Raw genomic sequence first — 13407 nt, forward strand, 5'->3', positions numbered from 1 at the left:
AAACTTCCCAGAGCCCATTTCCTTTTTATTAATTATAAACTAAGTTGTTTAAAATTTGTGAGTTTACTAATATGGCATAGCCTTAGCATTTCTATCAGATACATTTCCATTTACTTACCTTTTCAGGAAAACATAGCTGTTATATCATCTCTCAAATAGAAATAAATGTTACATAAGACCATCCGTGGCCCAAAATATTAATCTCCAAGATTTTTTTTTTCTTCTTTTCTGTAAATAGGTACTACTTTAACTTTTCATTTTGGTCAAACTAATAAAGTTTTCAGAGGCCTTAGGATGAAAGAAGAGCTCATTGCCAGTGCTCAGATTGTGGTAAAATTTAATTAATTTTTAAATTAATCCTTTACATGACTGGCACTAACTAATACGTCAATTTAGATGCTTTAGCTAGAGTTGAGCTTGAGATCTTTCATATTCCAGTGTTTGAGTTCTTTGCACTCTTAATACTATATCCCAGAAGATGTACAGATTATGAATGGCTGGAAAAAAGAAAGTCAAGGAAATCATCCATCTAATTTGGTAGTAAACCAGGTTTGGGATCCTTATTATTCAGGTCTGTAACATCAAAATTACTTATTACTAATGAAAAAAAAAAATTTTTTTTTTTTAAAGCAAGCATTAATCCTTGACCTTCCTTCCAGGGTCCAGGATTGATTAAGTTTGGCTTCATTTCATAACTGCCTGGGTGGTTTCTTTTGTTGACATTCGTCTTTCAAAAGACACGAAAGCATGTAGAGAAATTGGAACTTTCGAACTCTGCTGGCAGAAATTTAAAATGTTACTGCGACTTTGGAAAAATAGTTCCTCCAGAAATTAAAATGGGTTACCATATGATCCAGTAATTCTTCTCCTAGGTATACCCAAGAGAAAACATATGCCTACACAAAAACTGGTATACAGATGCTCACAGCAACACCTTTCATAATAGCCAGAAAGTGGAAACAATCCAATGTCCATCAATTGATGAATGGAAAACAAAATGTGGTGTATCTATATAATAAGATATTATTCTCAGTATAATGTATATTCGGTATTATGAGATAAAGTAAAAGAAATGGAGTAGTTATTTGTGCTACAACTTAGATAAACTTTGAAACCATTTTGCTAAGTGAAAGAAGCCAGTCACAAACAACCACATATTGTATAATTCTTTTTATATGAAATTTCTAGAATAGGCAAATCTAGAGAGAAGAAAATATATTAGTAGTTGCTTAAAGGTTCAGATATGGATCAGGTAAAGGAGGGTGGAGAGTGACAGGTAATGCATACATTTTCTTTTAGTGTGAACAAAAATGTTCTAAAATTGACTATGGTGATGGTTGCACAACCCAGTGAATATACTAAAGCCTTTGAATTAAAGACCTGCCTGAGAAGTTTTGAATTTTTTATGTTGATGTTAACAACTTTTTCCTGAAATGAGCACCTATAATCCTTTTCCAGATCCTTGCCCTCTTTCCCTACTACACTCTCAAGAGAAAGCAATGGAATTTGAGAAGACTATCAAATTCAGACTTATGTAAACTAGATATTGATAGAAATTTTGATGTAGTTTGCAACTTTTGATTTTTTTTTTTTTTATAAGATGGAGTTCTGAAATTAGTTTAATAGTATGCTTTTCCTCCTTGTTAGGAAGAAAAAAATTGGTAGATTTTGTTATTCATCTTGCATAGGAAATGACTATAGTTATAGAGATGAATAGCTATTCTTCCAAGTAATAGGTAACACTTAGTCACAACATGCTGTCATTTCATATCGCCTCCAATGAAGGCTTTGAGATTTAACTGAAACATACTCCAGGTGACTGCCATTCCTAAACACTGGACTTTCTATATCTAGTGTTGCCTGGGGTATTCTTCTCAACTGCAAGAAAAAAAAAATGGGTTTGGGACATATAGTGTGGTATAAATGGATTCTTGTTGCTGTGATCCACAGAATAAACTGTGTGCTTTCTTCTTTTTTAAAGAGGAATTAAGTAAACTTTGGACTTTCATTTTTTAAAGCCTTAGCTAATTTGATGTCTTGGACCTGTTTTATTTCAGGATTACCGTCCATTGACCCATCAGGCAGCTCCCCATCTTCCTCTTCTGCTCCTCTGACAAGTTTTTCCAGCATACCAGGAACTCGGGTTTTCCTGCAAGGGCCAGCTCCTGTTGGGACCCCTAGTTTCAACAGACAACATTTTTCTCCCCACCCTTGGACGAGCGCCTCAAACTCATGTAGGAATCCTGGAGGAAATCGTCCCAAAGAGCCTCTAATAAGTTATTAAGTCATTTGTTACAGGGAACACCATATTGTAATTTTAAGTAATCTAAGTTATATGCAAATACCCAAGGTTTGTATTGCAGTCATGTCTAAAATTATCAGTCATTTATAGGATAGAAAACTTGAGAAGGGTCAGGCTATTCTTTCAAGCCAGATTTGAGGTTACACTGAGACTTGGATCAAGAAAAGAGGTACAAAGAAAAGAGAGAAACTGAGGAAGAAGCTGCTTACCCTCTTGGTTTGAGTTCAGCTTTTTTGTATCCTCTATTTTCTGATGAACCATGGCATTTTTATCAAGAGTCACCTCTTTTAGTATCCAAACCACCACCTAAGGATTTAGTTACTTTATAGCAATCTAAGCATTATTTGTTATTAACTCATTCAGTATATATGCCTTGAGTTAAAAAAAAGAGACAGAAAAGAAAAAGGGAAGTAGTTTTATAAGATGCTTTGAGGACAGTATTGTGAAATGGTTTTATTTAAATATCTAATCAGTTTGGTATGATTCCTCGTTTATTTTTACATTTGAGGAAACTGTATTGCCATTTATAAGTAAAAATATTCCCCTGTTCTGACTTATTTATTTCAATATTTTGAATAGACGAAGTTCTAAAATGACGTGAACAGGATTTGATTTTTTTTTTAATGAGTATCATGAGGTAGTCAGTGAATATTGGTCCTTTGACAAAAGAACTACAGCAAGAATAAATAGGGCCGCCTTCTTTTCTAGCCTTGTTCAGTTCAATTTAAAAAAGTTTTTTTTAGACTATTTGTACTTGCTTCAGGCATTAGTAATATAGGATAATGTTTATAGAACTCATCTATTTTCATTTGAATGATCTTGCAAAATGAAAAATTTCTTTCCAGAACCTGTGTTGTGGAATAGATCTTTCCAACAAGGTTTCTCATATTTTTATAATTTGAATTTTTATATGTAATAAAACAATAGAGAAATATTTTGCCACCAGGTGACTCTCCTATTCCATCTGTTTCTTCGGGATCATCTTCACCTCTTTCAGCCACTTCTGCCCCACCAACATTGGGCCAACCAAAAGGAGGCAGTGCCAGTCAGGATCGAAAAATCCCTCCCCCCATTGGAACAGAGAGACTAGCCCGGATTCGACAAGGAGGGTCTGTCGCACAAGCCCCTGTGGGAACCGGTTTTGTCGCTCCTGTTGGACACAGTGGAATCTGGTCATTTGGGGTCAATGCCATGTCAGGTACAGTTACAGTGCCCTCTGTCTGGAGGGATATCTTGAGTAAAGTGTGAGATTTTGCCTTTTAAACTTAGTTCCTTATCTAAATAAATAAGCTTAATTCCTACACTTAACCTATAGGATTGTTTAAACCTTTGAGGAGCCCAGTCCAGTCTCAAAGTCTGGAATGTTTGTTGGGGTTATATATTAATAATAGATGTAATGTGTATGATAGTAATAAATATAAAATAATAAATACAGAGTGGATTAGAAATTAAAAATTCAAAGCATACTTCCTTTCCCTCTTAAGCTTTTCATTGGAGAGTAGGACAATTATTTGATTTCTTTCAGAGAGCATTTAATCTTTTGAAGGACAAGGTAGAGTGTTTGGGATATTCCGAAGACTACATCCAATTACAGGAACTTGGTTTTATTTTGGATTGCAAAGATTTTTATGAATGTGTCCTGAGCTATCAAAGGAATGCTTTTAATTAAATTTAGTATGAAAAACTCCAGTGGTAATGTTTTGCTATTTTATCCAGATAAATATCTAACTCTTGAATTCAATTCTTTTTTCTAGAAGGCTTATCAGGTTGGTCACAGTCTGTGATAGGGAACCATCCAATGCATCAACAATTGTCAGACCCAAGCACATTCTCTCAGCATCAGCCAATGGAGAGGGATGATTCTGGAATGGTAGCCCCCTCTAACATTTTTCATCAGCCTATGGCAAGCAGTTTTGTGGATTTTTCTAAAGTGAGTTGACAGACATCATTGTAACTTGTTTTAACACTCTGCCAGCCAATGTAGTCACATGTTAAGGAGTAAATTGTACTGAAATAATTCTCCTTTTTGGTATAACTAGTTTGTTTCTATGAATTTGTCAGATCTTTTATCTGTTTTCAAAAGTGGGTTATGTTGTTTACATTAGCTTGTCCTTGAACTATCCTGAAGATGCTGCCATCTTCTTTCCAAACTTGGAAGATTTGACTTTTGCTGCTTTGCATCTGGCTGCTACAGCTGAGAAGAGAGGCCTCTCCCTCTCTGGAAAGCTGGCTCTGAGCTCACCATTGCTTTCTTGTCTGCTCTGAGAGCTTCCAGGCTGCCATAAAGCCAGATTGTGGCTGCAAGCTATTGTGTAGAATTCACTTTTCTTAGCACAAGCTTATTAGTAAATCTAAAATGTGGGAAAGTTGGGGTATTATATGTTCATAAAATATTGGAAATTTCCCAATCATTGAATATTGGATTTATTTGTTTTCTCTATTGTCATTGAAAAAGTGTTGCTGATGTAGATAACTACTTTCAGTTTCTCAACTCTGTACAGTGGTGCTATACATACTACATACTCTGGAGTTCTTTGAATGAAGGGAAATGAGAGAGATCTATGCTGGTATTATGGAATCATCATTTATAGTCACTTCATGATTACACCTTTCTGCTGTTTTAGGGTCTACCAATTTCCATGTATGGAGGCACCATAATACCCTCCCATCCTCAGCTTGCTGATGTTCCAGGAGGCCCTCTGTTTAATGGACTTCACAACCCAGATCCTTCTTGGAACCCTATGATAAAAGTTATTCAAAATTCAACTGAATGCACTGATGCCCAGCAGGTAAAATGAACTTAATGCTCTTTTATTTTTCAGATTTATCATGTCATCCTTTTAATTCTTTGGTTAATAACAAGTTCTGAATATCAAAAGTCAAGACATCTTACCACTTTGATCTGAATTAAGTTTTTCAATATCAAAATGATGCTACTTAACATTTTGTTTCATGTACTGTATTCTTTCTAGGCAGAAACAGTGAATTGCCATTGCATTTATATACTCGTTTTGTAAATGTCTAAAGATTCCTAATTAGAAATTCCAATTTTTCCTCCCCCTTTTCAGATTTGGCCTGGCACGTGGGCACCTCATATTGGAAACATGCATCTCAAATATGTCAACTAAGTTAGAAGGTCTTACTCTTTAGCCTTGTTTGAGAAATTTTAACCTTGGAAGAACCCTGGGGATTTTTTTCTAATGTGCCTAAGAAATTTTCTCTGAGGCTTTAGCAATGGAAATTTGATTGCCCATTGTATAAGAACAAATTGATTTCCTAACCACCTGATTATGTTCTCTGGTTAGTTTAGCCATTTTGAAATTAGTGCTTTGGGCTAAACATACTGAATGCTACTTGTATGCAGAAAAGAATTAGATGATTACATATTTCAACCTTTTAGGGTGGTAAATAACATGTACAATTGTTTACATACTTAAAAGGAAAAAGTTGAGTAAATTTCTTGTCATATAGTGGCTCTACTTAATGTAGCCTGTATTAATGTGAAATATTTACCAGAATATTCAATAAAAAGATGAACAGTGTTTAGAAGTGGGGTGTGATCCTTTCAGTGGTCATGCAGGTACTGCCCAATCCACAATCATATTGAACCAGGTTGTTAATACTATATTTGTAATAGGCTTCTCACATTTTACACTTTAGAGTCCATTCTTAGATTGCCTTGCAAAAGCACTTCTAGAATGAGTTGTATACTTAACTCTGTTAAACATTCCTTGTTTATGTTTCGAGCCCCTGTATCCTATCTGATTTTAGCAGATAGTCCATTAAAAGGTTTAGCTCTTTGTGGATCATGAGTATGTTAATAAGAACAATAGGATTTCAGTCAGATGACACTGAACAAACTTAAGATACCCAGATCACCTTTCAGATTTCTTTTGTGCTTCCTGATTTTTTAATCTAAAGATTTATTTTGGTTATAGGTGTTTTAAGTTTTGAGTTGGGACATAGGAGGGGGTGGGGTGACTCATATAATTCTGTTATATTGTCAGATCAGCTGAATGTTTATAAATATGTGACTAATTCTGAGCTTAGTTTCTTGAAGAGCCAATATGGTGAACAAGCTAAACTCAGGAACCCTGGAATGGATTGCTTTGGCCAAACTATAGGCTATGCCAAGAATTTGATGCAATAGAGAAAAAAAACTATCCCAATGAAAAGAACAGTCATCAACTTGTTCATGTTGTAATGTGGTTGAATTACTTGGTCTTAGATAAAAGCAATCTAAAAAATAAAACAAAATGTTGGAGACTGATAGAGAAGCCAGAACACACTTTAAGGCAAAGAAGGTTGCACAGAAAAATAGTAACTAGGAGCATAGCCATACCAGAAACATTTTTCTACTCTCATACCAACAGGAGTTCTTAATTTTCTCTGCCCTTCTCCTAGAGCCACCACTAGATGAGACACACCATGTTTGTTCTATCTTAGACATACCTGGTTCTTTTGTCTTCTGTATCATATTGCATATGAAAGATTTCTTATTTTCTATTTTGATTGGATTTAGAAATTATCACTGGTGTTGATAATCACTATTGCCTTTGTAGTGCTTAATAACCACATCAGGTAGTCTCAAGAGACCTCACCTTGATGGGAACAAAGGACCCCTAGGATCACCTACATATCTTACTGTTTCCAGTTATCACTAATAACAAACAAACCAAAAGAAAACATCACCTAATATTAGTGAAATGAATGGAACTATTCTTGATGAAATGTATAGTGAGAGATAATAAGTAAATTATTCAGTGGGACAAAAATTAAGTGGTGGTCTATCTTAACTAATTAAAGTACACTTGAATTTTTGGAAGAGCTCTTCCAATATCTTCTACACCCTGAGGACAACAGAATGAGAAACTTCATCACAGGTCAGGAACTAGAACCCATAAGAAGAGGATACAATTATGAGAAACCCCTAGGAGGATTAGGAACAAATAGCAGCTGTGCAGTTTGTAGGAGTTATTTAGGATACCCTTCTTCCTGCCCTCTTATCTGTACTGCCTTCTTTTCTATTTGAATCCCAGTAGCCTACTCCCCACTACATTTTGCCTGCTATAATCTCTTCTTCCTCTGTCTTGCCTCTTCCTGGCATTACTTTACTGCTATTTTACCAACCTGAACCTTGGATTAAATCTAGCTCAGGTAAGAACTTAATTACTTTCAAATATACAAGGGATTTGCGGGGAGGCAGAGCGGGTAGAGTGGAACAAGTGTCAGAAGACTAAGTTCTCTTTTCATTTCTGCTACTCAATACTGTGTGACCTTAGGCAAGTCATTTCTCATCTCTGGGCTTCACTTTCCTCATCTGAAAATGAAATTTAGTATAACTGAACTCAAAAGGGTCTCCTAGTTCTAACAGATTTACTTGTCTCATGAATGAGAATATGTGGTATAGGACTGCTAGAAGCTGATACATGGCTGAGGTTTGAGAGCCCCTACCATTTGGAATCAAAAGCCTGCTGTTGTAAGAGCCATTATTGATTTGGGGGATTTACTGGAGGCAGAAGAAAACCTTGCACACCCGTAGTGAGCCTTCAAGTCATTAAGAAACATCCTGCTGAAACAAAAGAAAAAATAAAAGGAACATCCTGCTGAGGCATAGATCAAACCCTATGAATAAGAGCTCATTCAAGAAATAAGACTATCATCAAGGTTTCTGAACCTACTTATTTCAAGTAGTGTTCGATAAAATAAAATACCAGCACCAATAACAGTATTGATGTTTTTAAGACCCTTTAAACCTATTATGGCTACAGTGTGCTGACTTGCCCTTTTATAGGCCAGTCTGCTTCCTTCAGTCCCTGCTCTCAAAGGGGAAATTTCATCACCTCAGCTAACCAGACCGAAGAAGAGAGTTGGACAGCCAATGGTGGCCTCTCCTAACCAGAGGTAAGAGATCTCAGGACCTGGAACTATAGTTTCCATCTTGTAAATTCTGACCAAGTCTTCCCAACCTCAAAATTAGTATAGGAGGTACCATCCTTAGTTTGAGGTGGCTTTTAGAAGGGGAAGGGCTGATCATATTAGAGTTTCAAGTCAGACAGGGAGGACTACTTAGTATACATGGTTCTGGAATCCCACTGTTTTAAGACCTTTGTACCACATTGTAAACCTAGGAAGAGGCAAACAAACTGTATGAAAACAGCTTCTGAACATCTTGTTCTTTAACTAGTCCTGGAGCTCTTCTACCAAGAAATGTGGCTGGTTGTGACATCTTCCCAGTGGACCCTGTCCTGGGGTGAGGGACTCTAATAATGCTGCATTTTCTATTCATGCTCAAAGATTTGTCACCATGTGTCAATGTTATTGACAGGTTACTTTGCCTTCACTCTCTCCTGTAGGAAGTGGTTGAGTATCCAAAACTTAAGTATGTTAAGACCACATCCAACAAAGGCAGGAGCCTGAGCTTGAAGACCTAATTTGGAAAACAAGATTGTAAATCTAATGATAAGATTGCAAACCTATTTTGTGGTTGCTTTTCATCTCTTCCTGTCTTATTTTAATGATACTGATGTTAGTTCAAAGTAATTTGCCTGGTGGCAGAGACCTGGTATTTCCCTACAGGTGTAATCAGATCTCTTGAGTTTAAGTTGTTTTTTTTTTTTAAAGCTCCTGTACTCTAATGGTCAATAAGTGTTGACAAAACCCTCTGATTTAAACTCTTTCTTGGTCCTTCATGCAGGTTGAATGCATGACAGATCTGGATTTCTCTCTAAAACCCAACTACCTATTCTCTAGTTCCCCAACCCTTGTAGCACACAGTGTCTCAAGAAAAGTAAGCTTCTGGTGGTAGTCTTATAGTAGTAGTAACTGCTGCTGTTGTTCTATAGAAGAGATTAATAGATGGGAGACCTCACTTCCATACTGATCCTTCTTAACAAACTTTGACACTTGTCTCCTAGTTCTCCTGCTCTCACTCATCTTTCCCAGTCTCCTTTGGTGAAATCCTCTTCCTCTACTACCCCTTAAAGAAATGTTGATGTGCCCAGGTCTCTTCTTTTGCTGTATCTTCTCCCCAAGGAATCTCATCCCACAGCCTTAGATTTTACTCCACCCAAATCTGAATCACTAGCCCAGAGTTCTCCCTCTGTAGCTTCAGATCTGTACATCTGGCTCCTTATTTAACATTCTCCAGTGTTTTCCATCTGAACATTCCACACACATTATATACTCCCCAATATAACATAGGCCCCTCCCCTTGTTTTCCTTATTATATTAGTTGGTACTATAAACTACCAAGACTCTCAAGTCAAAAGACTGGGAATTACCCTAGCTTATCTCCTTCCCACCCTACCCTTAAGTCAATCATGTTATCCTTACTCCTCTGTATATCTGGATCCCCTTCACTTCTCGCCATCCTCGCAGCCACTGTCTTCTTGCCCACCCCATTTCACTAGGCTGGAGTCTTCATCTTCAGTCTCACTATCCTCCATCCCATCTCTCACTCCCCTCATTAGACTGCTTACCTTGCTTAAAAGTTGAGTTGTCATAGACGGTTCCTCACAATCTGATCCCAAGCCTTATGCTCCAGCACTTATTGTTAAAACACTTCTTTCAGGCATATACCACTTTATAAGAGGCTCAAAAGCCTTTTTGGAACAATAAAACATACATATCCTTGCTACCTAAAGTGTGATTCTAAGGACATGCAAACCTAAGGCTCTGTATCACCTGGGATTTTATTAAAAGCCTAGAATTTCAAGTTCTAATTACTGTATCAGAATCTTCATTTTAATAAGATCTCCAGGTGATTTATGTGTACAGTAAAATTTGAGAAGCAATGACTTGTAAAATACCGTTTTTTGTTTTTTTTTTTAATAAGTAAAGAAATCAGAGCTGAAGGAAAATTTGGTGAAGCCAGAGCTGAAGTAATACTGATAAATGCATGAAATCAGGTGGCTGGAGAAGGGAGACACTGGTGAAGGGTATACTGATTTTGAGGAAGCCAAACAGCAAACAACTAGATCAAGTTGAGATTTTTAATGTACTCGACTTAGTATTTTCTCTCTCACCATCTCTCTCTCGCCTCCTTTCATATCACCGTGCCTACATCAAAAAATCTCTTTAAAGGCCACTCTTGGGTCAGTGGTTAAGACTCCACACTTCAGTGCTTCCTGAAGCACAGGGAGCTTGGATACCATCCCTGATTGAGGAACTAAGATCCTACATGCTCGGAGACTTGGCAAAAAAAAAAAAAAAAAGCCACACTATCTTGCCAGAGGGCTAAAAAACCAAGCCCTCCTCTCCAGCCCCCAGCCCTTCTTTAGTTTTCTGAGGTTGTGAAGTTAGCTAGGAAAGATAAAAGGCAGGAGAAGGGGATGACAGAGAATGAGATGGTTGGATGGCATCACCCACTCCATGGACATAAGTTTAAGTAGACCCCGAGAGTTGGTGATGGACAGGGAGGCCTGGCGTGCTGCAGTCCATGGGATCACAGAGTCGGATACAACTGAGAGACAGAACTGAACTAAGGTTAGCTGCGGCAGAGATCAAAGAACAGGCTTATAGTATCTTGCAACCTTTATTCATCCTTTAATCAGCCCACTTATTCCTCAACTAATGTCTGTGCACCAGGCCATCAAGACACTTTAACCCTGTACTGAAACTGATTAATGGGGGGGCATAATAGCTGTGCTTAGGGGCACACACTTGAATCAGACACACTCAAGTATGAATCCCAGCTCCCGCCCCTAATACAAGATCCGTGACTTCCAACCATGACCTAACCTCTCCGGGCTTTGGTGTCCTCACTTGTAACTGTAACTAATAATAGTGTCTTACTATCCAACTGTTAAGAGGAATGGATGAATACAAGCAAAAAACGTGTGCCATACCTCACGCGTTCCCAGCACCCGCTGGAAACAGTAAATGACTGTTTTTGCAGAGCTCATAGGCAAAAGCAGGCCGGCCTATTTGGGGCCAGGAGGAACTGGAGGCCACTGCGGGTCCCGGGACATGCTCCAACTTTCGCTGCGTTTGGGGCTTGCTCCCGCGAGGGTAGGGCGGGATCTTCGGGTTGAGTGACAGCCGGCCCGCCCCCGGCGTGACGTCGTCCCGGTGTTGTGGCTGCGGCCGCACGTGGTAGAGTCCGCCACAGACTCCGCTCTGCGTTCTCAGCACCAGCCGCTGCCCTCCTGCTCTCTCCGTTCTCTATGTCCTCATCCACCAGCTGCCCGATTCCTGGGGGCAGGGAAGGACTGCCCGACTGCTACAGCAGCACGCCGGGGGGCACGCTATACGCCACTACCCCCGGAGGTCAGAGGGCCGGGCCAGGGTCGACAGGCAGAAGGCAGGCCTGCGTGTGCTTGTCGCGGGACATGGGCGGGGAGGTACGGGCTTGGAGTTGTCTGCAGGCCCCCTTGCAGGTTTTAGCTTTTGGCGGGGTGGGTTCTTGGAACCTAAGCTCGGTTCCCTAAAACCTCAAAGTGATGCAACACGGCTTTGTGCCTGTTTTCCAGGTGACTCTGGGCAGATATCATCACTGTGGCCTGGGTTCTAGGCTCCTTGTTCACCTACCCCTGCCAGTATTGCCCCCTGGGAGCTAGAGCTGTGCCCTCGGCTGTGTGGCCTCAGCAGGAAGCAACTGGGTTTTGCAGAGCTGCAAGTGGTGGGGATCGGGGGCTAGAGGTGGGGGCAGTCGGGGGCAGGGGCTTTAGGCCGCTGCGCTGGCTGGCTTGCCTAGTGGATGATTGGTGAAGCAGCCTGGAATCATACCCACTCTGGGATTCTTGCCATGCGGGCAAAGGGAAGGAGTGAGAAGAGGATAGGGCCTTGTGAGGACATGGCAGGGGCCAAGCCCTCTGGGCTGAGGTGAGCCTGACAGGACTTGGGAGGGGGGTCAGGATGAGAAGAGCCTGTTCCTGGGTTTCACAGGAGGAGCACTGCCCCTCCATTACCGAGCCCAGGTGGCAGCACTAGCCTTCACATCTGTTCTTTGGCTTCCTCATCCAACTGAGGCTGAAGAGCTAGGCCCTGCCTTTTGAACCAAATAGGTAGAGTTCAGAGCCAGCAGAGGACAGGAACCTCCAGAAGTTCTTGAGCTCCCCTAAACCAAAAGCCCCTGCCTAGACCAGCTGGGATGCACCACTTGCTCTATGGTGCTCAGACACATCTTGGTTAGGCCCAGAAGCCTTCAAGTGCTGTGAGGGCTAGTCAGCTGAGATCCTGACTGGGCTGCAGAGCAGTAGCCCTTAAGAAAAGGAAAGATGTGACCCCTTGGCCCTTAAAAGACCTGTGTCTGGGGTCCCAAATAGCTTTGTACCCAAGCTCCTGCCTCTTACCTAGCCCCTACCCCTTGACAGGCACCAGGATCATCTACGACCGAAAGTTCCTGCTGGAGTGCAAGAACTCACCCACTGCCCGGACGCCTCCCTGCTGCCTCCCTCAGATTCCCGGGGTCACAGCTCCTCCAACAGCCCCACCCCCCAAGCTAGAGGAGCTGACGGAGCAGAAGGAGACAGAGGAAGAGATACCCGGTAAGGAAAGCAGGACCTAAAATTTTAATAATGGCTTTGAAGCCAAAAGCCCCAATTATGTAGATTGGGGGCGGGGGTCAGTTCTGAGGGGGCTGCCTGAACTAACAACTGAGGCTGTAGGCTCCCAGCCCAGCAACCATTCCTCCCGCCCTTTCTCTCCCCAGATGATGCACAGTTTGAAATGGACATCTAATCCCGTGCAGAGGACCACGTGTGGAATGAGAGGAATCCGTCACGCTGCTGCCGCTACCTCCTTTCTCTGGGGTATCCAAAGGCCTGCTGGGCTCATCTAATCCGGAAGGGGGTGATCTGTTGGTTCTGGGCCTCCATGTTGGGTCTGAGGCAGCTAGACCAGGGATAGGAGTGGGCAACTTGCCAAGCCCTTAGCTCTACTCTCTCTTTGGTCTGTAGGCACTCCTCCCAACCCCTGGCACTGGGCTCCAGCTGAGACTGGGCCAGGGGAATGGAGAATGTCACTTTCTGACTGCTTAGTAAACATTCAAAGAAATGCCTTGGCTCCAGTGTTCTCCTCAATGTTGATCTCCCCAGCTCAGCCATAATGTAAGGGCCCCAGCAAACCTGGTTAGGATCAGAGGTCCCAGGTCCCTTCCTAGC

At 40.8% G+C, this 13407-nt stretch overlaps 1 protein-coding gene across 12 annotated transcripts in view; it reads left to right on the forward strand.

Annotated features, from left to right (window-relative positions):
• ANKHD1 (ankyrin repeat and KH domain containing 1) overlaps positions 1 to 13407 on the forward strand; it is a 112391-nt gene that overhangs the window by 98657 nt on the left and 327 nt on the right. For 4 of the 12 annotated variants that reach the window (XM_061151468.1, XM_061151476.1, XM_061151470.1 and 1 more), the window contains 7 exons: positions 2058 to 2234; positions 3249 to 3500; positions 4057 to 4232; positions 4927 to 5091; positions 8097 to 8206; positions 12619 to 12792; positions 12957 to 13300. In XM_061151468.1, the coding sequence (XP_061007451.1) occupies positions 2058 to 2234; positions 3249 to 3500; positions 4057 to 4232; positions 4927 to 5091; positions 8097 to 8206; positions 12619 to 12792; positions 12957 to 12960 (1058 nt within the window). In that variant the 3' untranslated portion in view covers positions 12961 to 13300. Of the gene's footprint in view, positions 1 to 2057; positions 2235 to 3248; positions 3501 to 4056; positions 4233 to 4926; positions 5092 to 5370; positions 5845 to 8096; positions 8207 to 12618; positions 12797 to 12956; positions 13301 to 13407 lie in introns of those variants that run through there. The other 8 variants (XM_061151469.1, XM_061151471.1, XM_061151474.1 and 5 more) reach the window with 6 other exon arrangements.

This window comes from Dama dama, chromosome 9 (genome assembly GCF_033118175.1).
Source record: "Dama dama isolate Ldn47 chromosome 9, ASM3311817v1, whole genome shotgun sequence".
NCBI lineage: Eukaryota > Metazoa > Chordata > Mammalia > Artiodactyla > Cervidae > Dama > Dama dama.